Source organism: Eutrigla gurnardus (assembly GCF_963514095.1).
Source record: "Eutrigla gurnardus genome assembly, chromosome: 1".
NCBI classification, from domain to species: Eukaryota; Metazoa; Chordata; class Actinopteri; order Perciformes; family Triglidae; genus Eutrigla; species Eutrigla gurnardus.
This window is the reverse complement of record NC_139915.1, coordinates 37,336,903-37,361,409: the sequence shown is the minus strand read 5'-3', so window position 1 is coordinate 37,361,409 and position 24,507 is coordinate 37,336,903. Positions and strand designations below refer to the sequence as shown.

At 47.4% G+C, this 24,507-nt stretch overlaps 1 protein-coding gene across 6 annotated transcripts in view; it reads left to right on the top strand.

Moving 5' to 3' along the window:
• Positions 1-2,407: 2,407 nt before the first annotated feature.
• The window catches only part of fhod1 (formin homology 2 domain containing 1), a 44,364-nt gene continuing 22,264 nt past the window's right edge, over positions 2,408-24,507 (top strand). For 5 of the 6 annotated variants that reach the window (XM_084016211.1, XM_084016210.1, XM_084016209.1 and 2 more), the window contains exons 1-7: positions 2,408-2,664; positions 10,362-10,468; positions 10,704-10,768; positions 17,784-17,851; positions 18,010-18,115; positions 19,420-19,514; positions 20,064-20,175. In XM_084016211.1, the coding sequence (XP_083872337.1) occupies positions 2,500-2,664; positions 10,362-10,468; positions 10,704-10,768; positions 17,784-17,851; positions 18,010-18,115; positions 19,420-19,514; positions 20,064-20,175 (718 nt within the window). In that variant the 5' untranslated portion in view covers positions 2,408-2,499. The remainder of the gene's footprint in view (positions 2,665-10,361; positions 10,469-10,703; positions 10,769-17,783; positions 17,852-18,009; positions 18,116-19,419; positions 19,515-20,063; positions 20,176-24,507) is intronic. The other variant, XM_084016212.1, reaches the window with a different exon arrangement.

The window sequence follows — 24,507 nt, the reverse complement described above, 5'->3', positions numbered from 1 at the left end:
GGGTCATGCTATAGAGTCGAGGTGAAGTCTGAACAGGTGAGTCTTGAGCCTTTTTCAGAAGATGGCAGTGACTCTGCTGTCCTGACATTGGTCAGGAGGTCGTTCCACCACTGAGGACCAGAACAGAGAAGAGTCTGGACTTTGCTGAGCCACATTTGTTTGATTTGACCCACTACAGGGTCCAAGTAAATCTAGATAGGCTGGAGACATTATGGGGTCTAGTTATTATTATTATTATTATTATTATTATTATTATTATTATTATTATTATTAAATAATGTATTGTAATGTAAATGTGAAAAATCGTGAGCAGGAAAACCAAAACGCCGTCCTGTCTGGATTCATGACATCATCTTGGCATCATCCAGAGGTGTTCGGTGGATTTCACCAAGCTGGATTCACTGGATCTAGCAAGACCCACGTGGGCTGGTTCACCACAGCTGGAGGAACCAGAATCAAGTATTGATCTGTGATTTAATATCAATAACCAGACGGACTCAGAAGGACCACGGAGACACTGCAGCTGGTGCACCGCTGTCCATCGGCCACCAGGGGGCGCCGTTCAACAACAACCCGCCCGGCTCTCTGACGCGTCACTCAGCTGTAAACTGACCCCAGAACAGCTGCGCCTCACTGTTTCCATACGTCATCATGTCATTCTGCTGCTCGGCTGTGTTTCCAGCTGCACGGCGGGACGTCACGAGAGGACCGCCCACCGTCAAGTCACCCGTCATCGAACCGGATGTTCGATAACACGTCCTTCAAAATAAGAGTATGTAAACGTCACTGGTTTGTATGTTCCACTCCAATGTTGTGATGTCACGCGATTCTAGTCGAAGGTTACCGATGGTGACAGACCAGGGCCCCCCTCCTCATTCAGAACCAGGGCCCCCCTCCTCATTCAGAACCAGGGCCCCCTTCCCACCTCACAGACCTGCTCCAGCACCACATCCCCCCTGTAGCCTCCCTCCCTCTGAGGTAACCTCCTCTCCCATCAAGACCCTAAACAGTCCAGGACAGACCAGGGCCCCATTTCTAAAGCCTGCGTACCAAACGGGCCTGGAAACGTGCCGACGCCACTTTCCAGGCAGCTTGTGATCTCTAAAAGCCAACTTGAGGGGAAAGTGTGCGTAGCTGGAAGCAAACTCGGAACCACGCCTACATTCTGGAGACTGGAGGGGATCTGTGCTGACCTGAAGTCAGATTGTAGGACGTCAACGTGAGAAGAACTATTCTAGTTCTGATGACTCGACACTTTAATTCCCTCCATATCATCCGTTGGACCCCTTCATCATGAACTCCAGCAGGGTTCTTTGTACGGAGGGATCCTTGTTTCACAAACACCTTCTTTGAAAAGCCAAATGATTTGTAAATATTGGATCAGCGCTGTGTCGCTGCAGGAGGAGGAGACGGCCGTCTGACGGAATCCAGGATCCAACAAACCCTCCATGAGATCACTGCAGGACACAGCGGGCAATTACATCATCCTGAGTTACTGTGCATGATCATCAGCACACAGAAATACAGCCATGAAGCGTTGGTTAGGTAGCAAGACCTGGATCTGCAATTCATGTAGCAACTTGTTGCATTACTTCTCTCGTCTGCCCAAGCTCATCTGCAACGTTGTATATTGTAGAGCATGTTGCTCCATGTTGGTCCGCTCATGTTGCTTCATGTTGGTCCACTCATGGTGGTCCACTCATGTTGCTCCATGTTGGTCCGCTCATGTTGCTTCATGTTGGTCCACTCATGTTGGTCCACTCATGTTGGTCCATGTTGGTCCATGTTGCTCCATGTTGCTCCATGTTGGTCCACTCATGGTGGTCCACTCATGTTGCTCCATGTTGGTCCGCTCATGTTGCTTCATGGTGGTCCACTCATGTTGGTCCACTCATGTTGGTCCATGTTGGTCCATGTTGCTCCATGTTGGTCCACTCATGTTGGTCCACTCATGTTGGTCCACTCATGTTGGTCCATGTTGGTCCATGTTGGTCCATGTTGCTCCATGTTGGTCCACTCATGTTGGTCCACTCATGTTGGTCCACTCATGTTGGTCCATGTTGGTCCATGTTGCTCCATGTTGGTCCACTCATGTTGGTCCATGTTGGTCCATGTTGGTCCACTCATGTTGGTCCACTCATGTTGGTCCACTCATGTTGGTCCATGTTGGTCCATGTTGGTCCATGTTGCTCCATGTTGCTCCTTTAGTTTTATAAATCAGGCCCCAGGACAGTCCAGGTGTATGATAGATGTTAAATCACACAGATGCTCCAAAGAAGATATTTTGTGTGTGTGTGTGTGTGTGTGTGTGTGTGTGTGTTTTTAAGTCGCTGCCAAGAACGCCATTTATTTTGAAAGGATCTCACCGGAAGTGGTCCTACATACGCGCAGCAGCTTGGTCCGGGTCCACAGCGGAGCGGCGAGGACCGGGTTCAGTCAAGAACGATCTTCGAGTGCTGGACGTCTTGGGACCGAGCACAGGTACGCGGTCTCACGGCCATGGCCTCCATCGTCTGCCGGGTCCAGTTTCTGGAGGACTCGGACCCGTTTATCTGCACAAACTTCCCCGAACCTCGGAGACCTCCGACGGTGAGCGTGGAGGAGAACCTGCCGCTCAGCGAGCAGATCGCCGGGATCCACAAGCTGCTGGAGGCGCCTCTGAAGGTGGGTGGAGGACTAGCAGGTCCACTAGCTGACACGCTAACAGGCTAGAACTCACCTGGTCAGGTGAAAACAAACATGAAATTGATCGACGCGCCAACCTCTGTTTAAAAATCAGGCGATTTAACTTGTCCTCGGTTATAGGGTTATCTCGGTAAAGTGTTTAAAGTCCTCTTAATGTGAGGAGCGGCATCGAACCTGTGACGGTCGGGCGTGATGCCGCTGGGTGCCGAGCCAACCAGACCACACGCTGCCCGCGTCGCATAGGCGGGTCGCTTATTATCGGTTCCGTTTTTTAAAAATGCTACTTTTGAATGGAGTCTGGTATGCCCTTTTTTCCAACTTGAGAAGTTTTTGAAGGTCCTCTGGCTCCCCGGTCTACCTCGGGTATCAGGTCTGTGTTCAGGTTCAGGTTGTGTTTCTCCGGGTTTAGTTTTGACAGTAGGCTATTCAGGGACAGCAAGCAGACCAAATCCCAGACCTCTGAGAGGTCTGGATGGTCCAGACGGAGCACAGGATCGTTCAGTGTTTATAAACCAACAAGAGTAAGCTGGACTGATGTGGTCCACGTTCAGGGGCCTGTCGGTCCACACTGAAACATCTCAACTGTCATGGTCCCCTCAGGATGAACCACAGAGGTTTCATGTAGTCTTCATCAACTGATGACGTCATCAGCTGGTACGGAACCATGTGACCATTACAATTCACCATTACCTCAGTATTTATAAAAACCTGCTTCAAACTTTGTAGAATGTCTCTAAAACATCCTGCAATCACATTTAGTTCTAGCTGTCCTTTAGATGCTTCTAGTGTTCCTTTAGGAGGTTCCCCCGGTGACTGGGGAGGTTCTAGTGTTCTGTTAGGAGGTTCCCGTGGTGGCTGGGGAGGTTCGGGGTGGTTAAAGTGTTCCTTTAGGAGGTTCCCGTGGTGACTGGGGAGGTTTGGGGTGGTTCGATTGTTGTTAGGAGGTTCCCGTGGTGACTGGGGAGGTTCTGGGTGGTTCTAGTTCTTCTAGGAGGTTCCCCAGGTGACTGGGGAGGTTCTGGGTGGTTCTAGTGTTCTGTTAGGAGGTTCCCGTGGTGACTGGGGAGGTTTGGGGTGGTACTAGTGTTCCTTTAGGAGGTTCCCCTAGTGACTGGGGAGGTTCGGGGTGGTTCTAGTGTTTCTTTAGGAGGTTCCTGTGGTGACTGGGGAGGTTCTGGGTGGTTCTAGTTCTTCTAGGAGGTTCCTGTGGTGACTGGGGAGGTTCTGGGTGGTTCTAGTGTTCTGTTAGGAGGTTCCCGTGGTGACTGGGGAGGTTTGGGGTGGTTCAATTGTTGTTAGGAGGTTCCCCCGGTGACTGGGGAGGTTCGGGGTGGTTAAAGTGTTCCTTTAGGAGGTTCCCGTGGTGACTGGGGAGGTTTGGGGTGGTTCGATTGTTGTTAGGAGGTTCCCGTGGTGACTGGGGAGGTTCTGGGTGGTTCTAGTTCTTCTAGGAGGTTCCCCAGGTGACTGGGGAGGTTCTGGGTGGTTCTAGTGTTCTGTTAGGAGGTTCCCGTGGTGACTGGGGAGGTTTGGGGTGGTACTAGTGTTCCTTTAGGAGGTTCCCCTAGTGACTGGGGAGGTTCGGGGTGGTTCTAGTGTTTCTTTAGGAGGTTCCTGTGGTGACTGGGGAGGTTCTGGGTGGTTCTAGTTCTTCTAGGAGGTTCCTGTGGTGACTGGGGAGGTTCTGGGTGGTTCTAGTGTTCTGTTAGGAGGTTCCCGTGGTGACTGGGGAGGTTTGGGGTGGTTCAATTGTTGTTAGGAGGTTCCCCCGGTGACTGGGGAGGTTCGGGGTGGTTAAAGTGTTCCTTTAGGAGGTTCCCGTGGTGACTGGGGAGGTTTGGGGTGGTTCGATTGTTGTTAGGAGGTTCCCGTGGTGACTGGGGAGGTTCTGGGTGGTTCTAGTTCTTCTAGGAGGTTCCCCAGGTGACTGGGGAGGTTCTGGGTGGTTCTAGTGTTCTGTTAGGAGGTTCCCGTGGTGACTGGGGAGGTTTGGGGTGGTACTAGTGTTCCTTTAGGAGGTTCCCCTAGTGACTGGGGAGGTTCGGGGTGGTTCTAGTGTTTCTTTAGGAGGTTCCTGTGGTGACTGGGGAGGTTCTGGGTGGTTCTAGTTCTTCTAGGAGGTTCCTGTGGTGACTGGGGAGGTTCTGGGTGGTTCTAGTGTTCTGTTAGGAGGTTCCCGTGGTGACTGGGGAGGTTTGGGGTGGTACTAGTGTTCCTTTAGGAGGTTCCCGTAGTGACTGGGGAGGTTCGGGGTGGTTCTAGTGTTTCTTTAGGAGGTTCCTGTGGTGACTGGGGAGGTTCTGGGTGGTTCTAGTTCTTTTAGGAGGTTCCCGTGGTGACTGGGGAGGTTCTGGGTGGTTCTAGTTCCTTTAGGAGGTTCCCGTGGTGACTGGGGAGGTTCTGGGTGGTTCTAGAAGTCAAGCTTTATTTTTAATGTTTCTACCATAAAACAAGACTTTTTAAAGTCACAGTGACCATATCAACGATTGTCACGATAACCATCGACTCATCGTGAGTGTTGAAGAGACGGATGTTTTGATGGCGACCAAAAACGGAGCTAAAAGAGCTTATTGGACTCGCATTCATTTGGCGACACTGATGAGGTCCGACGCCGCTGGATGCTGCTTCCTGATTGGTTGATCGGGATTGAGGTGGGACGGTGCCGTTTTCTGAGAGGAAGTGAGTCCAACATGACGTTGCTCTGCGGGGATCGTCGTAGGTTGTGGCTCGCTGTGAGAGTATGACTCGGCAGTCTGTGCTGGCACACGCCGCGTCATGTTTCTCACCTCACAGGCTGCGGATGGAACTGTCTCTGTTCAAATGTGTCTCAACAGATTCCCCGTCAGAGTTTAATGAACATGTGACTTGAAAACAAAGATCCTGGTTCCTGGTCCCGCTGGAATCTGCAGGATCAGATAAAGACCAGAGTCTGCTACAGTACATTCCTCCACCGACCCCCTAATTGTTCCCATCATGCCCTGGGGCTCGACCTGCAGAGATCCAATGAGATGATTCGACAGAAACGGAGACACCCCCCCCCCCCTGGAGGAAGAGGGTGGGACCTGTAAACAGGAGATAAGCTGGATGGATGATGGACGGATGTAATACTAACAGCACTGTGTTGATAACAACTCAGCAGCCTTTTCCTTCCACACAGCTGCAGGAAAACTGCCTTTATTTTCTACACTCATTGTCCAATACAGAGACATGATTAGCCTAGCTCAGCACAAAGGCTGAGAGCGTGGGGAAACTAGCTAGCTCATTCAACAAAACTATTTCTTCTTAAAACCCATTTAAAGTTGAGCTGAAGCGTCTTCTCCACAGTTTCTACCTTCAGTGTGGCTAACAGAAGGCTCGGGAGGTGTTACTGTAGCTTAGTGTAGCCTAGCACTTATCAACCAGACTCCATTCAGAAATCCAGCGTTTTAACAGGAGTTATCTTGTGGTCTTGCAGTCAGACCTAACAAAGCATGACTCAGCACTTTTTACTGATCGCCATCATGATGGAGTTATTTCAGCATCCTTTTCATCTGGTTATTGATATTAAATCACAGAAAAATACTTTATTCTGGTTCCTCCAGCTGTGGTGAACCAGTCCACGTGGGTCTTGCTAGATCCATTGAGTCCAGCTTGGTGAAATCCACCGAGCACCTCTGGATGATGTCATGACAGGACGGGGTCTGGGTTCCGGGTGGATCTGGGACTTCAACATGTACAAAGCAGCAATAGTGGTGATTTCAGCTGTGATGGAGGAGACCTGGTTGGGGTCTATGTGGAGGAGACCTGGTTGTGGTCTATGTGGAGGAGACCTGGTTGGGGTCTACGTGGAGGAGACCTGGTTGTGGGTCTACGTGAAGGAGACCTGGTTGGGGTCTACTCTCTCAGTGAGGCAAATAAACACAAATGATCCTGCGAGCAAATTTGCTCCAGTAACGTGAGGTGAAAATAGACATTTACTGACGTATACCAAAGTATACCGACGTATCCTTACGTATACCCACGGATACCCGCGGATATCCACGTGTACTCGCATATAATTTCGTATATCCACGTATACTCACGAATACCTGCGGATATCCACGTATACTCAAGTATACTCGCGTATATCCACGTATACTCATGTATACTCACGAATATCCACGTATACCCACGTATACTCACGAATACCCACGTATACTTACAAATACCCACGTATACTCGCGTATACCCATGTATTTAAACGTATACTCAAGTATACTATAAACCCTGAACAATGGTTGAAAAGATGAGCTCAGCACCTTCTCAAGCTCTAATTGGTTGATGGATGGATGCCATGATATTATTGGGTAGTAGCAGCTGATGTGTTTTCCAGGTCAAGGTTTACAAAGGTGCTTTTCCTTTCAACTCTACTTTAAAACCGCTACAGATTCTAACATTTGCGAATGTTTCTTATTTGTTCTTAAGAGCAGAATCTACAGTCAAACACGCTGTTTCATTGTACTCACAGTGTGTACTTGTATGTGTGTGGGTGTGTATTTATTGTGTTAGGCCACGTTGGAGAGGAATGTGGCCTCGCTGGTTCAGACCTTCCACCCTGTGCAGACCTGATCCCAGCCTCCTAAAACCTGACCCCAGCCTCCCCAGACCTAGCGCCTGCCTCCCCAGACCTGATCCCAGCCTCCTAACACCTGACCCCGGCCTCCCCAGACCTGGTCCCGGCCTCCCCAGACCTAGCCCCGACCTCCCCAGACCTGTCCCCGGCCTCCCTAGACCTGGCCCCGGCCTCCCCAGACCCGACCATGACTCACTCTCCTCAGCTGCCAGACGTTCTGCCTGCCAGCCTATAAATAGACAGAAAGCAGTGAAAAACTGCATGAGTAGAAGGTTAAACTCACAAACTGTTGCAGAGACACTGACCGTCTGTAGCCATAGTAGCTGTGTCTGTAGTCGTAGTAGCGGTGTCTGTAGTTGTGGTAGCGGTGTCTGTAGTCGCAGTAGCGGTGTCTGTAGTCGTAGTAGCGGTGTCTGTAGTTGTGGTAGCGGTGTCTGTAGTCGCAGTAGCGGTGTCTGTAGTCGTAGTAGCGGTGTCTGTAGTCGTAGTAGCGGTGTCTGTAGTCGTAGTAGCGTTGTCTGTAGTTGTGGTAGCGGTGTCTGTAGTCGCAGTAGCGGCGTCTGTAGTCGTAGTAGCGGTGTCTGTAGTCGTAGTAGCGGTGTCTGTAGTCGTAGTAGCGGTGTCTGTAGTCGTGGTAGCGGTGTCTGTAGTCATGGTAGCGGTGTCTGTAGTCGTGGTAGCGGTGTCTGTAGTCGTAGTAGCGGTGTCTGTAGTCGTGGTAGCGGTGTCTGTAGTCGTGGTAGCGGTGTCTGTAGTCGTGGTAGCGGTGTCTGTAATCATAGTAGCGGTGTCTGTAGTCATAGTAGCGGTGTCTGTAGTCGTGGTAGCGGTGTCTGTAGTCGTGGTAGCGGTGTCTGTAGTCATAGTAGCGGTGTCTGTAGTCGTAGTGCCGGTGTCTGTAGTCGTAGTGCCGGTGTCTGTAGTCGTGGTAGCGGTGTCTGTAGTCGTAGTAGCGGTGTCTGTAGTCGTGGTAGCGGTGCATTGTGTGATGCTCTCGCCTTTAAACTGTGAAATGTCATGTTGTTGTTTTTTTGATCGTACATTTATTACGATCAAATCATTACTGCCACTGAACTATCTTTATGTTTTTTTAAATGTTCTTTTTTTATAACTTGTTAAGAGGGAGTGTCTGTAGTCGTGGTAGCGGTGTCTGTAGTCGTAGTAGCAGTGTCTGTAGTTGTGGTAGCGGTGTCTGTAGTCGCAGTAGCGGTGTCTGTAGTCGTAGTAGCGGTGTCTGTAGTTGTGGTAGCGGTGTCTGTAGTCGCAGTAGCGGTGTCTGTAGTCGTAGTAGCGGTGTCTGTAGTCGTAGTAGCGGTGTCTGTAGTTGCGGTAGCGGTGTCTGTAGTCGCAGTAGCGGTGTCTGTAGTCGTAGTAGCGGTGTCTGTAGTCGTGGTAGCGGTGTCTGTAGTCATGGTAGCGGTGTCTGTAGTCATGGTAGCGGTGTCTGTAGTCATAGTAACGGTGTCTGTAGTCGTAGTAGCGGTGTCTGTAGTCGTGGTAGCAGTGTCTGTAGTCGTGGTAGCGGTGTCTGTAGTCGTGGTAGTGGTGTCTGTAATCGTAGTAGCGGTGTCTGTAGTCATAGTAGCGGTGTCTGTAGTCGTGGTAGCGGTGTCTGTAGTCGTGGTAGCGGTGTCTGTAGTCGTAGTGCCGGTGTCTGTAGTCGTGGTAGCGGTGTCTGTAGTCGTAGTAGCGGTGTCTGTAGTCGTGGTAGCGGTGTCTGTAGTCGTAGTGGCGGTGTCTGTAGTCGTGGTAGCGGTGCATTGTGTGATGCTCTCGCCTTTAAACTGTGAAATGTCATGTTGTTGTTTTTTTGATCGTACATTTATTACGATCAAATCATTACTGCCACTGAACTATCTTTATGTTTTTTTAAATGTTCTTTTTTTATAACTTGTTAAGAGGGAGTGTCTGTAGTCGTGGTAGCGGTGTCTGTAGTCGTAGTAGCAGTGTCTGTAGTTGTGGTAGCGGTGTCTGTAGTCGCAGTAGCGGTGTCTGTAGTCGTAGTAGCGGTGTCTGTAGTTGTGGTAGCGGTGTCTGTAGTCGCAGTAGCGGTGTCTGTAGTCGTAGTAGCGGTGTCTGTAGTCGTAGTAGCGGTGTCTGTAGTTGCGGTAGCGGTGTCTGTAGTCGCAGTAGCGGTGTCTGTAGTCGTAGTAGCGGTGTCTGTAGTCGTGGTAGCGGTGTCTGTAGTCATGGTAGCGGTGTCTGTAGTCATGGTAGCGGTGTCTGTAGTCATAGTAACGGTGTCTGTAGTCGTAGTAGCGGTGTCTGTAGTCGTGGTAGCAGTGTCTGTAGTCGTGGTAGCGGTGTCTGTAGTCGTGGTAGTGGTGTCTGTAATCGTAGTAGCGGTGTCTGTAGTCATAGTAGCGGTGTCTGTAGTCGTGGTAGCGGTGTCTGTAGTCGTGGTAGCGGTGTCTGTAGTCGTAGTGCCGGTGTCTGTAGTCGTGGTAGCGGTGTCTGTAGTCGTAGTAGCGGTGTCTGTAGTCGTGGTAGCGGTGTCTGTAGTCGTAGTGCCGGTGTCTGTAGTCGTGGTAGCGGTGCATTGTGTGATGCTCTCGCCTTTAAACTGTGAAATGTCATGTTGTTGTTTTTTTGATCGTACATTTATTATGATCAAATCATTACTGCCACTGAACTATCTTTATGTTTTTTAAATGTTCTTTTTTTATAACTTGTTAAGAGGGAGTGTCTGTAGTCGTGGTAGCGGTGTCTGTAGTCGTGGTAGCAGTGTCTGTAGTGGTAGTATCGTCGTATAAATAATGATAAACAGGTTTTATTAAAATACAGAATTCATTGAACAATCATAGTAACCATGGGAACACAGGTTATTATTAATAACCTCATGGTGCATTAAAGTGCTCACAGGGTGGAGCGCCAAACCAGTCCAGTAAGTTCTGGGTGAAACAATGACTCGGCATCGTGATGCGTTCATGGTCTAATAGACTCATCAGGAGAACTGGTTGGGGAGGTTTTGTTTGTGTGTGGCTACAGCAGCTGCTCCAGGAGGCTCCAGGAGGCTCCAGGATGCTCCATGGTGCTCCAGGACCAATCTAACCCTCCTGACGGTGCGTCTCTGTTTGTGTCCCAGCTGGAGGACTGCACCCTGCAGCTGTCCCCCAACGGGAACTATCTGGACCTGGACTCGTCTCTGGCGGAGCAGAGGGACGAGCTGGAGAGCTTCTATGAAGATGTGACGTAAGAACACCTTTACCTGTCCCAGCCCAAGGAGGCTAAGCCCGCCCCTTCCTGTGTCCCTCATGTGACCTCATTCCAGATTAAACATGGACGCTCGTCAGCAGAGTCATACTTCTGAGTCAGAACTGAGTCATACTTGTGTGTTTTTGTCCGTTGTTCGAGTCCCGTGTGGACAGGAAGTGAACGTGGACTCGTGGTCTTCCTGAAATAAACCCTGACTGTTGCTCTTCCACAGAAAAGGGAAGAAGCCCATCCTGGTCCTGAGGACTCAGCTGTCGGTCCGGGTTCACTCCATTCTGGGTAATGACGTTCTCTATGTTGTCTGTCTTCCTGTCCCTGTCATCTCCTGATGACTCGGGGTAACGCTTCCTTCGCCACAGTGACGTGGAGTTACCCAGCAGGAGGATTTCCTCTCCCTTCCTCCCACTAACACATGTGTTTCGGCTTTTTTATTGGTGTACGAGCTGTGGATCTGTGTCCAACTGGCGGGGGGCCGGTGGTCTGACCAGCGGGGGGCTGGTGGTCCGACTGGCGGGGGTCGGTGGTCTGACCGGAGGGGGGTGGTGGTCTGACCAGTGGGGGTTGGTGGTCTGACCGGCAGGGGGCAGTGGTCTGACTGGCGGGGGTCGGTGTCTGACCGGCGGGGTTCGGTGGTCTGACCGGTTGGGGGGACCGGTGGTCTGACCTTATTTAGGTTTAGACAACAAAACCACTTAGTCGGTTCCATGTCCCTGACACTGTGAGACTAAACCTCCAGGCTGGTTTTAAAGTGATCTGAGTCCTTTGTGTTCCTGTTGTCTTCCTGTTCACAGCAACTGGACAAGTTTACACTCCAAGAATAACTTTTCTATTCTGGAAGGATTTAAATCTCAGGGGTTAGGGTATAGAAGGTCAGGGTTGGGGCATAGAAGGTCAGGGTTGGGGTATAGGAGGTCAGGGTTTGGGTATAGGAGGTCAGGGTTGGGGTGTAGAAGGTCAAGGTACCTCGCTCCCCCTAGTCCCTCCCTCCTTCCTACCTCCTTCCTCCCTTCCCCTGCTCCTTTCTCGCTCCCCCTCCTCCCTTCCTGCTGTGGAGGGGATTTCCCAGCATTCCTCCTTGCTGGGTGTTGAGTGACAGTGTTGCCTTCAGGGGAAACCGAGCAGTTGTTGTACTTCTTCTTCTTCTGTGGAAGTAACTGATGATAGTAACCCGATATGAACCCACTGAACGCTGCAAGACATTGACGTGTTTCCTCATGAATCGCATTTGTTCACGTCCTCGTCTCAACTCGCTCCAGCTCCTTCACGGTGCGTTCAGGTGCTCCTCGAACTTCAGTGAACTCCTCCAGGTCTCAATCTCTAGTTTCATGTCTTCTTCAATCCAGCATGATGTTCATTTAGTCCATTTTGGTCCATTTAAAGTCCCTGTCTCTCTGTGGTCCTGTCTGTCCCTGTCTCTCTGTGGTCCTGCCTGTCCCTGTCTCTCTGTGGTCCTGTCTGTCCCTGTCTCTCTGTCATCCTGTCTCTCTCTCTCTGTCTTCCTGTCTGTCCCTGTCTCTCTGTTGTCCTGTCTCTGTCTCTCTGTCATCCTGTCCCTGTCTCTCTGTGATCCTGTCCCTGTCTCTCTGTCGTCCTGTCTCTGTCTCTCTGTCATCCTGTTCCTGTCTCTCTGTCGTCCTGTCTCTGTCTCTCTGTCATCCTATCCCTGTCTCTCTGTCGTCCTGTCTCTGTCTCTCTGTCTTCCTGTCTGTCCCTATCTCTCTGTGGTCCTGTCTGTCCCTGTCTCTCTGTGATCCTGTCCCTGTCTCTCTGTCGTCCTGTCTCTGTCTCTCTGTCATCCTATCCCTGTCTCTCTGTGGTCCTGTCTGTCCCCGTCTCTCTGTCATCCTGTCTGTCTCTCTGTGAACCTGTCCTCGTCTCTCTGTCGTCCTGTCTCTGTCTCTCTGTCATCCTGTTCCTGTCTCTCTGTCGTCCTGTCTCTGTCTCTCTGGATTTAGATGAAACCTGAGCTGGGTGTTGTGGAGCTCATATTAACGGTGTGGCTTGAATGCAGCATGAGTGTGTGAGGGGCTGCAGTCAGAACAGGAATCCCTCGCTCGCCACAAACCAGCGACGGCTCTCTCTAATCCTCTCAGCTGTTGTCGTGAAACTGCGTCTGACTGGTGGCCATCTTGGGTCAAAGTTATTGTGTGTGTGTTTGTGTGAGTGTGAGTCATCCTCGTCTCTGAGCGGAAACACAGAGTCCTCCAGAACACAGTGAACACATCATTCACAATAATAATGAAAATGGGAAAACTACCTAATTTTGCAACAGGAAGTCAATAAACGCATCAGCTAACAGGAAGTAAATTAAACCATCAGCCAACAGGAAGTAAATGAAACCATCAGCTGTCAGGAAGTCAATAGGCACGTTTCCAATCATGCATGTGCATGCATTTGCCTCGCAAAACAAGGCATTCTGGGATAAAAACGTCAGAAATGTTGGTGATAACTTCCCTTTGCGACATGTCACATGGCTTTAAAAACTTGCGGTATCTCCAGGTACCTCCCTCCGCATGCTTTTCTGTGCAGATGGTCTCAAATAAGTGCGGACATAAGACACTCCCCTCAACGTTGCCCTAGTTGGTTAGAATTATCACGTGGTATTTCCCACGGGAGAAAATTCCTCAGCCTCCGTCAATAACGGGAGTTCAAATGCCTCGGCTCGGGTTCGTCAGCGACGAAGAAAGCCAGCGCCACTGGGCAGGCCATATTCTTTGTGCAAAGTCCGTGAAGTTTCCCCTGGAGCGACAGTTTTTGTTATGTATATAATTATTAATAAAGTAAAAAAAATAAAATAAAAAGAAAGTCCGTGAAGTGCACCTGTGTCCGACTTGACGTGGTGGGAACTTGACGTGTTTATGACGAGTTCCGGCAGATCCTCTCAAGTCTCGTGCATGCATAGGAGCAAATGCATGCGATCCGAAACGCAGCCACTAAGACCATCAGCTAACAACAGGATGTAAATAAAACCATCAGCTAACAGGAAGTAAATAAAACCATCAGCTAACAACAGGATGTAAATAAAACCATCAGCTAACAGGAAGTTAATACAACTATCAGCTAACAGGAAGTAAATAAAACCATCAGCTAACAACAGGATCTTAATAAAACCATCAGCTAACAGGAAGTTAATAAAACCATCAGCTAACAACAGGATGTAAATAAAACCATCAGCTAACAGGAAGTAAATAAAACCATCAGCTAACAGGAAGTTAATAAAACCATCAGCTAACAGGATGTAAATAAAACCATCAGCTAACAGGAATTAAATAAAACCATCAGCTAACAGGAAGTAAATAAAACCATCAGCTAACAACAGGAAGTAAATAGAACCATCAGCTAACAACAGGATGTAAATAAAACCATCAGCTAACAACAGGATGTAAATAAAACCATCAGCTAACAGGAAGTAAATAAAACCATCAGCTAACAACAGGATGTTAATAAAACTATCAGCTAACAGGAAGTAAATAAAACCAACAAGGTCTCTGCCGTATTTATGTCTACATGACCTTATTTGGAATGTTGATGGAGAAGCTACAATGTTAGCATAGCCTAGCTACCATCAACCAGACTCCATTCAGAAAACCAGCATTTTAAAAGCATATGGTTATTGATATTAAATCACAGATAAATACTTTATTCTGGTTCCTCCAGCTGTGGTGAACCAGCCCACGTGGGTCTTGCTATATCCAGTGAATCCAGCTTGCCAAAATCCACAAGCACCTCTGGATGATGTCATAATGATGTCATGAAGCCAGACAGGATGGTGAGAACACATGAATCTAGACGTTAGAATCAGTTTAATCTGTAGCAATGTGAAACAACAGACGTGAGATCAGCTCATAACTCTGATGTCAGCTTTTTATTTTTACCTCTGAGTTGTAGCCTCAGAGAGGTATTATGGGATGTTTACAGCTGGGCTGCTTATTCCACAGAGACACCAGATCCGTCCTGTCATCAGCTGTTTGTCCCTCCAAGTGTATTTATAATCTTGGGATACGTGTCTCTGGTCTCTGATACGGGTCTCTGGTTTCTGGTACGTGTCTCTGGTCTCTGATACAGGTCTCTGGTTTCTGGTTTGGGTCTCTGGTCTCTGATACGGGTCTCTGGTTTCTGGTACGGGTCTCTGGTCTCTGGTACGGGTCTCTGGTTTCTGGTATGGGTCTCTGGTACGGGTCTCTGGTCTCTGATACGGGTCTCTGGTTTCTGGTACGGGTCTCTAGTACGGGTCTCTGGTCTCTGGTACATGTCCCTGAGCAGAGGAGTCTTGATGTCTCACCCAGTTGACAAATGTCTCATCCTCCTGTTCATCATGACTTCATAGCAACCAGCTGCTGTTCCTGGATTAGACCGCTGTAACAGTTTACTGTGTAGGGACCCTGAAGGCAACGTGTCCTCTGAAGAGAACCTGTCCTCTGAGGGCAACCTGTCCTCTGAAGACAACGTGTCCTCTGGAGACAACCTGTCCTCTGGAGACTACCTGTCCTCTTGAGACAACCTGTCCTCAGGAGACAACCTGTCCTCTTGAGACAACGCGTCCTCTTGAGACAACGTGTTCTCTGAAGACAACGTGTCCTCTGAAGACAAGGTGTCCTCCTGAGACATGTCCTCTTGAGACAACGTGTCCTCTGGAGACAACGTGTCCTCTGAGGACAACGTGTGCTCTGGAGACAACGGCTGTCAGATAAATGAGTTCATGAGATAAATGTCCTTGTCCTGTCTTCTTGTCTCTGACGTCCTTGTGTCACTATTTCCTGCTGGAGAAGTTTCACAATAAATGCTCTTTCACTTGTTTGTCTCCTCAGTTTTTATCTAAACAGTTTGTTCTAAAGTGTGTGTGTGTGTGTGTGTGTGTGTGTGTGTGTGTGTGTGTGTGTGTGTGTGTGTGTGTGTGTGTGTGTGTGTTTATCTGATTGGTCATTTTCTCATGAACTGTTTAGATGTGGGGTTTGTTTGTGTTTGAACTACTTCCTGTCTGAGGAGACTATTTTATATTTCTCGTTAACGTCGTTGGAGGGTTGACACTGAGAGCTCATATTTCGGTTGCTTCCCTGAACGCGTCATGAACAATAATAACGCTGAGTGAGTCAGAGGTCCGGACCTCTGATGGAACAAACAGGAAACTGTTTCCTGTCCCCCCAGACCTCCGACACAGATCACATTCACAAGCTTTCTATGGTAGTTTTAGGTTCACGTCTACGACGGCGTGTGAGAGCCGAGAGAGGGGGCGATAATCCCAGAAAAAAGGTCACAAATTTACTCTTTTATAAAGTGACAAATTAGCAAGTTTAGAAACTCGCAGATTTTCGAGTTGTTTACGATGCTGACAACCGGCATTTATGCTAGCTAACTTTTTTTAAATGTATTTTTTATATATTCAGATCCCTATTAGCTTCCACAGCTGTGGTCGCTAATCTTCCTGGGGTACACATAATATATAAAACATGACACAGACATATAAACATACATACATACATACATACAGTACAAAAACCTCCGGTATCAACGTCACAGAAGTCAGAAACAATGTAAAGTGTAAACACTGCAACACTTAAGTACATTGTACAAACAAAACCAAAAAAAACAAGTCCAAAATGAGCTTTAAAACTGAGGATATGCAATAAATAAGCATTTTACAAATCTCTAACTGCAGCATCTCTAATCTCTATTTTGGGCTGTGGGAGGTCAACACAGCTCTTCCTCACCAGTATGTCTACTGACTACTGTGCTGAAAAACAGGTTTGTCCTCAGCAATGGCATTATGGGTAAACATTACAAGATGGATGTTCTTTTTAACAACCACAACAGACTATTGTGTCATACATTCGTCCTAAAAGAAGCCGATCCTGCAGCTGTATTTTGAGCCAGCGGACCACAGAACCGTACGTTACCCTAAGTGAGAGAACGAGAGCCTGAATCACCTGAGGGGTATTCCATCAAACTTGCTAAGCGCAAAGCCGGGCTAATTTCGATAAGCCTCGCTACCTTTAGCGAGAGTTGCGTTCCATCAACGTGACTTAAGGCACTCTCCGCTAAGTAACCATGGGAATTTATCCGACCAAACTAGCCTGCTCCGGGGCAGGCTAACCATCAGGCTTACTTTAGCGGGGGTTTCAGAGAAGTCCGTCTGTCGGAAACAACTGTACCAGCAGAAGGTTCCGCCAAGCCTAGTCCTCGTGATTTCGTCACGTGAAAGACCAAATATTACCAAAATTACATATAAAGTACAAACAGACCCCAGAACCCAAATATAACTTGCAAAAACATGATAGGCATAAAGATGTTATTATTAATAGCATGATATAGATCCCAATGACAAAGGCATTGCTGCATGCAATTTTCAGCCACATAAATTCCTTTCAGATGAGTTCATTAATAAGTTAATTGAATTGTTGAGATAAATGTAGATGCATTTACTAGGCCTATCTAAAAAAGGAGAGAGAGAGAGAGTGAGTGAGTGAGTTCCGGCTAAAGAAAGACATTTCTCAAACTTCCATAGTCGGGAATTGAACCGTGGCCGGCCGCGTGCAAAGCCGGCGCGTTACCTCTACACTATCCTCAAGTTAAAGAAATCGTTGTCAGTGTTATATTAGAACATGTTACTCTTAACGGTACTTCCGTATTTAATCGCTCGGCAATTCTTGGCAAGCAGCCTCGTGATTTTTATTGATCACTACAGTATTCCCTTTATCGGTTATGATGGGTTTGTACTCCTCATACAGTTCCATCAATAATTTTTGCTCTGGTCTTTTCTGCCATTTTCTCGATGATTCGACATTCACGGTTCTGGTCTGGCTTCATATCCCGTGAACGGCGTAACACACGACAACGTTAGCCTGGCTTGAATAAGCTTCAACAAGGCGCGGCTGAAATGCGTTAATGGAACGGGTTTAGCCGCAAGTGGAAGTTGGCGTTAGTTCTAACCAGGCTTAACCAGGTAAGCGCCGCTTTAATTAGCGAGTTTGGTGGAATACCCTTCAGGTTCCTGACTGAGGGTGGTGCATGGCGAGAACACTTCCACGATAGAATCAATATGGTCAGACCGTGACAATTGATCATCTATCATAATGCCAAGCCTATAAATTCTCCTTACTTGCTCTATTGGACTACCACCCAGAATTATTATTATTATTATTATTATTATTATTATTATTATTATTATTATTATTATTATTATTATTATTATAATTGTTGTTAGTAGTAGTAGTAGTAGTAGTAGTAAACGTGAGGTCCCACACGTGTTTGGTTTGTAAAGTGACTTCCTGTCCCCGGTCTTCTTCTTGTGTTCCAGAGAAGCTGTATAACTCTCAGGGTCCAGAACTCCGACGCTCCCTCTTCTCCCTCAAACAGCTCTTCCAGGTAACAAGTGATGTCACGATATAGACCCGGCAAGGTCCCTGTAGACCCGGCAAGGTATCTGTAGACCCAGGGACCTCACTGTAGACCCAGTGGGGAGCTCTTCCAGGATACCCGGGGACGGAGGGGAGTAACGTCCTGTTGTCCCTCTTGCGTCCCAGGATGATAAAGACCTGGTTCCAGAGTTTGTGGCCTCTGAAGGTCTGACGTGTTTCATTAAAGTGGGAGCCGAGGCAGACCACAACTACCAGAACTACATCCTGAGAGGTGAGGCTCCTCTCTTTTTCCTCCTCTCCTCCTCCTCTCATCCTCCTCTCGTCCTCTCTTCCTCCTCCTACCAGAATGATTTAACAGCAGCTCTGTCTTAAACCTCAGACGATGGAAAGAAACCACAGAATGCTGAGTCAGCGCTTAGGATGAGTGCTGAGTCAGCGCTTACGGTGAATGCTGCCACTGGAAACCTGGAAGCTTTCACTGACCTGTCTCTCTCTCCCTGTCTGTCCCCCTCTCTGTCCCTCTCCCTGCCCGTCCCCCTGTCCGGGCCCCTGTCTGTCTCCCCGTCCCCCTGTCCATCCCCCTGTCTGTCTCCCCATCACTCTGTCCGTCCCCCTGTCTGTCCCCCTGTCCGTCCCTGTCTGTCCGTCTCCGTCTGTCCGTCCCTGCCTGTCCCCCTGTCAATCCCCCTGTCTCTCTCTCCCCGCCCCCCTGTCTGTCCCCCTGTCCATCCCCCTGTTCGTCCCCCTGTCCTCACCCTGTCTGTCCCCCTGTCCGCCTCCCTGTCTGTCTCCCTGTCCGTACCCCTGTTCGTCCCCCTGTCCTCCTCCTGTCTGTCCCCCTGTCCGTCCCCCTGTCTCTCTCTCCCCGTCCCCCTGTCCTTCCCCTGTCCATCCCCCTGTTCGTCCCCCTGTCCTCACCCTGTCTGTCCCCCTGTCCGCCTCCCTGTCTGTCTCCCTGTCCGTACCCCTGTTCGTCCCCCTGTCCTCCTGTCTGTCCCCCCTGTCTCTCTCTCCCCGTCCCCCTGTCCTTCCCCTGTCCATCCCCTGTCTCTCCCCCTGTTCGTCCCCCTGTCCTCCTCCTGCCTGTCCCCCTGTCTGTCCCCCTGTCTGTCTCTCCCGGTCCCCCTGTATGTCCCCCTCTCCGTCCCCATATATCTGTCCCCCTGTCTGTTCCCCGTCCGTCCCCTGTCCGTCCCACTGTCCGTCCCCCTGTCTGTCCCATGTCCGTCACCCTGTCTCTTCCCCTGTCCGTCTCCCTGTCTCTTCCCCTGTCCGTCCCCCTGTCTCTTCCCCTGTCCCTCCCCTGTCTGTCCCACTGTCCGTCCCCCTGTCCGTCCCCTGTCTCTTCTCCTGTCCATCCCCCTGTCCGTCCCCTGTCTCTTCCCCTGTCTCTTCCCCTGTATGTCCCCCTGTATGTCCCCCTGTCCGTCCCACTGTCCGTCCCCCTGTCTGTCCCCCTTTTGTCCCCATCTGTCCCCCTGTCTGTCCCTCTGTCCGTCCCCCTGTCCGCCCCCCTGTCTGTCCCCCTGTCCACCCCCGTCTGTCCCCCTGTCCGCCCCCCTGTCCGTCCCCCAGCCCTCAGTCAGATCATGCTCTTCGTGGATGGGATGGACGGGGTGATCCAGCACAGTGAGACGGTCCAGTGGCTCTACACGCTGACAGGAAGTCTGGTAAGACGATCGATCAGTGTGATCAGCGTTGGTATTGATTGATTGATGATCAGAACGAACATCAAAGAGAGCGTCCATCTTGTCCTAGAAGCCTTGATCCTGGTCCAGGTCTGGTTTAGTGATCGATCCTGAGCTAATCTTCTCAATGTCTTTGTGTCTCTGAGACACTGAGACCAGTTTACAGGTCTGAGACCAGTTTAAAGGTCTGAGACCAGTTACCAGGTCTGAGACCAGTTTACAGGTTTGAGACCAGTTTACAGGTTTGAGACTCTCTCTCTCTCTCTCTCTCTCTCTCTCTCTCTCTCTCTCTCTCTCTCTCTCTCTCTCTGCCTGTCTGTCTCTCTCTGCCTGTCTGTGTCCCTCTATCTGTCTCTCTCTGCCTGTCTGTCTCCCTCTGTCCGTCTCTCTCTGCCTGTCTGTCTCCCTCTGTCCGTCTCTCTCTGCCTGTCTCTCTCTCTGCCCATCTCTCTCTGCCTGTCTCTCTCTCTCTGCCCGTCTCTCTCTGCCTGTCTCTCTCTGCCCATCTCTCTCTCTGTCTGTCTGTCTCAGTCCCGTCTGGTGGTGAAGACGTCTCTGAAGCTTCTCATCGTGTTTGTTGAATATTCAGAGTTTAACAGTCCTCGACTCATCAACGCTGTTAACCTGGTGGACGGGAAGAGAGGTACACACACACACACACACACACATACACACCCATTCATACACACATACCGTAAATCCTCTAATACTGGCCTGTATTCTATCACCGGCCGGTCTCTAACATTGGCCGGTCTCACTGTTGGCGGAGGTAAATAACGGCCGGTCTCTAATGGAGGTCGGTGTCCACGGGCAGCGTTATTTCCACGCTTCCCATTCATTGTCAGGTTCGCGTCGCGAAGATTTTGGCTGAGGCTATATTAGAGGATTTACGGTAAGCCCTGCAATGCATTCGACTGACGGCGAGTGTGGAGAGACGGTGCGCCGCAATCTTTTAAACTGACCGTTGTTGATCTAAAATAAAGACAGATTCAGCAACTGCATAGCTTATTTCTCGCATAAAATGTTTTTAAGAAACACACTTCGGTGAACTATATTCGTAAAATAAGAGAAAGTTTCCAAACGAGCCGCCATGTTGGTCGGTTTGAAATCCGGGAGCAGACAGGACAGCAGTGAAAGCGTTCGTCCAATCAGGTGCAGCCATGAAGTGTGATTGTATGAAGGAGAGCGCCTGTCAATCATCCTCCTAGTGGCAGCCCACCAAGCGTGCAATACTGGCAAGAGGTAAATGTTGTTTACTGTAATATGGCAGCTGTGAAGCATCTAGTATTTTATAGGTTCAAATAGACACAAAATCTGTTTTTGATTCATTCTACGGTAGTCCGTTTTGCTCAAATAGAAATAGAGGCCTGTCTCTAATTCTGGCCTCCTTCCAATAAAGGCCTAGGCCGCGATGCACTTGAGTAAATAAAGGCCCGGGCCTATATTAGAAGATTTACGGTGCACACACATACACACACACATACACACACACACATACACATACATACATACACATACACACATACACATACACATACATACATACATACATACATACATACATACATACATACATACACACACATACACACATACATACACTGTAAGAAAAAACGTTTGAAATACATATCCTAATTCAAATAAAGTGCAAAAACATTACTATTACAGAAAATTTCATTAAATGTTCTGCAGAAAAATACCATTATTTTACAGATTTTTCTTCAATTTTTATGATCAAACACCTTTAATAAAGTGAAAATGCTATAAGTTCTGCCGGAAAATACTTTTATTTTACAGAATTTTCCTAAATTACTACAATCAAACACCTTTAATAAAGTGAAAATGCTAAAAGATCTGCAGAAAATACTGTTATTTTACAGATTTTCCCTATTTTTTTATGATCAAACACCTTTAATAAAGTGACAATGCTAAAAGTTCTGCAGAAAAATACAGTTATTCTACAAATATTTCTTAATCTTTTTACAATCAAACACCTTTAATAAAGTGACAGTGCTAAAGGTTCTGTAGAAAAATACCACTATTCTACATATGTTTTCTATATTGTTACAATTAAACACCTTCAATAAGTGTGTTACATGCTAAATATTTAATGATTCAGTTTTTGTAATATTACAGTTTTAATGTAATACATTGAATATTTTAACTACTGTACTGACTGAAAATATCATGTAAAGATTATTGTGAAATATCCTCAACTCAAAACATACTTAGGAAATTCAAAATCGATACATCTAAAGGTTTTCACTGTTTCAATTAAAAACAAATAATAAACGAAACTTAATTATAAATAAAATACACACCAATATTGATTCTAAAACCCCTTTATTTAATGTATTGAGTTGTAAATTTACAATATCAACCAATTATTCACAAACAGTTCTTCAGAGACCCCCAAGGAAGAATTGAAAAACTAAAAATTAAATTTCTCCATGTGTCTATCTTGTCTGTTAGCTGTACTATCATGACGAGGTGATGGCGTTTCACTTTTGAAACAGGTGGAGAGCTGCTGGGCTGAGGGGGTTGTTGTCAGTTGTTTTTTAGCTTGTATTTTCCAATTCAGTTTTATATTGTTTTCCACAATGTTTTCCTGTCCCTGGGGGCTCTGTAGTTCCAATAATATTTGTAGTATTTGTGCACATGCATTACATTCTTAATTTAGCCTATTTAGCCCTCTTAATTTAACCTTAAATGTACAGTGTATTATCAAATAAAATCAAAGCATACCACAAAAGGTCAATTAATCTGTACCAGAGGTGACAGTGCAATGTAGCAGATCAAGAAGAATCCTCCTCTAAATTGCCAGTAATCAGCTGGATCTTTGGTGCACCTGGGGGAGGGGGAAAGGAAAAAGGACAAAGTAAGATCCACTGAAAAGTCCTTACTATAAAAAAGGATTTTATTTATCTATTATTATTAGTTGATCCAGAGTCTTTTTTTTTTTTACGCTACTGCCGCTTGCCAGTATTGCACGCTTGGTGGGCTGCCACTAGGAGGATGATTGACAGGTGCTCTCCAGTCAGCCGTGCCTGCCCTGGGCTGGAAACTGTTTATTTTATTAGGGTTTTGTTTTTTACCTCTGAGTGGCCCACTCTCTATTATTCCTATCTCGGTTTGTCGATACAATTCAACCAATCCAATCAACGAACAAACGTGCTGGCCAATTGCAGGAGTTGGGGAGGCGGGTCATTGAGTCATACTCATGAGAGGGACGCTGTTAGTGCTTGATGTTCATGGTCGCAGTTGCTCATAGAGTCGCTAGTTAGCTGTGGTGTTCTGTATGGATATCCGTATTTTTTTTTCCCAAAAATACGCGGACAAGAAGTGACGACGCGAACGGGAGCGAGCAGGAAGCAGCGATATTCACTTCTACTGGAAACGTCAGCACTGAAGTCAACAGTAACACTAGAGTAAACATTCATGCTAGGAGAGCTAGCTGCCTAGCTGCTGGAGCTCTCCCAGTATGAATGTTTACTTCAGTGTTCAGGTTGACATCAGTGCTTCTGTTTCCAGCAGAAGTGAAGCTGTATGGTGCTATCTGAATGCCACAAACCTTATTGCTGTTCTTGAATTAATGCTTGAGTTGAATAAATGGACACAGCGCTACACTATTTTGTTTGTTTGCCGTGCAATGGCTTCGCGGCGCGGCGAGTTCTGAGAGACAGGGTGCTGCCTCCCGCAAGCTGTCGAAAATCTTTTAAACTGACCGTTGTCGATCTAAAATAAAGACAGATTCAGCAACTGCATATCTTATTTCTCGAATAAAATGTTTTCAGAAACACATTTCGGTGCTGACCGAAATGACCTAAATGTACTAAAATAACGTTATTCACCTATGACTATACGATAGCGTTAGTTAACGGTTAGCTAACAGTTTGACAAGACCATCACTGTAAATGAAGGGAATGAACACAAACACTGCGTTAGGTTATGATTTTACAAAGGGAAGGGAAATGTATTCTCACCTGATACAGCAGAACAGTTATGTAGTGAAGTCCAAGTAATGTTAGCTGACCAAACAGATCCGTCTGACCCTTCAACTGTGTCCATACTCCACGTTTTTGTTCTCCTTTGAAATCCCACAACTCAGATTCGCTCCAAATGAAAACATGGCGAGCAGATGTAAAATAGTCCAGGTAATAATCCAGGTAATACGTTAGTGTAAGGTAGTCCACTAGTGCACGACTGCCAGCGCGTACCCATTCAAACTGACGTATTTTCAAAAAGAAGGCGCGCACAGTTGTCATTGGCCAGTTTTCGTGATGACAGCCACATCAACCAATCACATTCAAAGCAACATGGCAAGACAGCCAATAGCAATTGTATCAGCGTGGTATCTTTTTCTTTATCAAGAAAAGATGATAAAAAAAATAAATGTTTATTTATTTTTATTTGTAGGCGGGTATATATTTAATTACATAAGTATCTCTCTCTCTCTCTCTCTCTCTCTCTCTCTCTCTCTCTCACACCCACACGATCTACTATGGAGCTAGAACAGTCTCATAATTCATAAATGCACACAGAAATTCATAAATGCACAAAAAAGATTTGGCTGTAAAGGAGGGAGACATCTGATTGGCTACAGACAACCTCCTCTTAGAAAAAACGCATTTGTGGATCAGAGTCACGTCAGGGGAGTCTCAAAAGTTTCACACACAAATGCAGGGAGGTTTACAAATTAAAAGCACTTTGTAAATACAGGTCCAACAGTTCATATATGAATGTAACAAGCCCCAAATGCGTATTTGATGAAGATTGCAAATACTTTAACATTCATGTATTTGTGATTTGTTTTTAGATTTGTGTATGCATTGGAAATATGTTTATGAATCTTGTTTTTTATATGTGAATATTTTTTACTTACATATGAAATGAAACCTATTTGTGTGTGCATTGAAAATGTATTTGTGTTTTGAGTCACATGTATATACAAATCCCCAAATACATTTGTAAATCT